The sequence below is a fragment of the Gavialis gangeticus genome, unplaced genomic scaffold, assembly GCF_001723915.1.
Source record: "Gavialis gangeticus isolate Ggan-Ray unplaced genomic scaffold, GavGan_comp1, whole genome shotgun sequence".
NCBI classification, from domain to species: domain Eukaryota; kingdom Metazoa; phylum Chordata; order Crocodylia; family Gavialidae; genus Gavialis; species Gavialis gangeticus.
In genome coordinates, this window is record NW_017729000.1 from 425,934 (window position 1) to 426,872 (window position 939).

General features: G+C 55.3%; 1 protein-coding gene across 4 annotated transcripts in view; it reads right to left on the reverse strand.

Annotated features, from left to right (window-relative positions):
* The window catches only part of DBN1 (drebrin 1), a 19,760-nt gene that overhangs the window by 4,593 nt on the left and 14,228 nt on the right, over positions 1–939 (reverse strand). For 2 of the 4 annotated variants that reach the window (XM_019506028.1, XM_019506027.1), the window contains exon 10: positions 519–656. The exons of the other annotated variants lie outside the window; for them this stretch is intronic. In XM_019506028.1, the coding sequence (XP_019361573.1) occupies positions 519–656 (138 nt within the window). The remainder of the gene's footprint in view (positions 1–518; positions 657–939) is intronic. 4 annotated transcript variants of the gene reach the window in all.

A 939-nucleotide genomic window follows, 5' to 3' on the forward strand; every position in this document is an offset into this window, starting at 1 on the left:
TTGGGGTGAATATGAACCTCCTACATGCCTTGGCAAGGTAAGTTAGGCCATACAGAGGACTGTGCTGCTGCGAGCAAACTGTTTCTGGTTTTCATTCTAACTTGTTCAAAGCTAGCTGGGCACATCTACACTATACCAGAGATGTAGACACACCCAAAAGGTGACCTAAGAGGTATGGGATTATATTGAAGCCAGAGTAATGCACAGAGACAGACTCAGTTATGACTGTATGTAATCTGATCACCATCAATATAGGACAGAGTCAGTAAGAACCCTGAACCATGGAGCCTATAAGGTTCTTCCACAACTGAGTCATTGCATGGGTTTGTCACAACGGGATGTGGGCAGTCAGGTCTAGGGCCACGTGGGGATTAAGGCACTGACCAGGGTCCGAAGGAGTGAACTGAATCTGAGGACAAGCTGGGTCAGGAAGCATGCAAAACCAGAACATAATATGAGGAGGGCAGTCAGAAAACAGGGTCTGGGCTTGGGATCTCCTGCCCGGCCCAGCTACCTACATGGGAAGAAAGAGGAGAGGTTCGGGGTGCGGTGGCAGGAGATATAGGGGAAGGGGGTCCGTGGGGGGGAGGAGGAGGAGGAGGAGGAGGAAGGCGGCCCACTGTCAGGCGTCTTTATGAAAGGACAGTGCAGACGACCTGCGAGAGAGAGACAGACAGACAGACAGACGCACGAGACAGAGAGCAGAGAGAACCGTCAAGCCCCGCTCAGCACCCGGCCCCACGCAACCCAATCCAGCCCGGCGCAGCACGGCACGGCACGGCACACGCCATGACCAGAGCCAGGCACACGGAGCTGGGGCAGGAACAAAGTGGGGGCCGGGAGTGTGTTGGGGATTGGGGGGCCCTAGCACTGCTTTTGGAAGCCCTCTGCACTCTCTGGACACACGCAGCAGCAAACACACAAGGGTCGGGGTCGGGG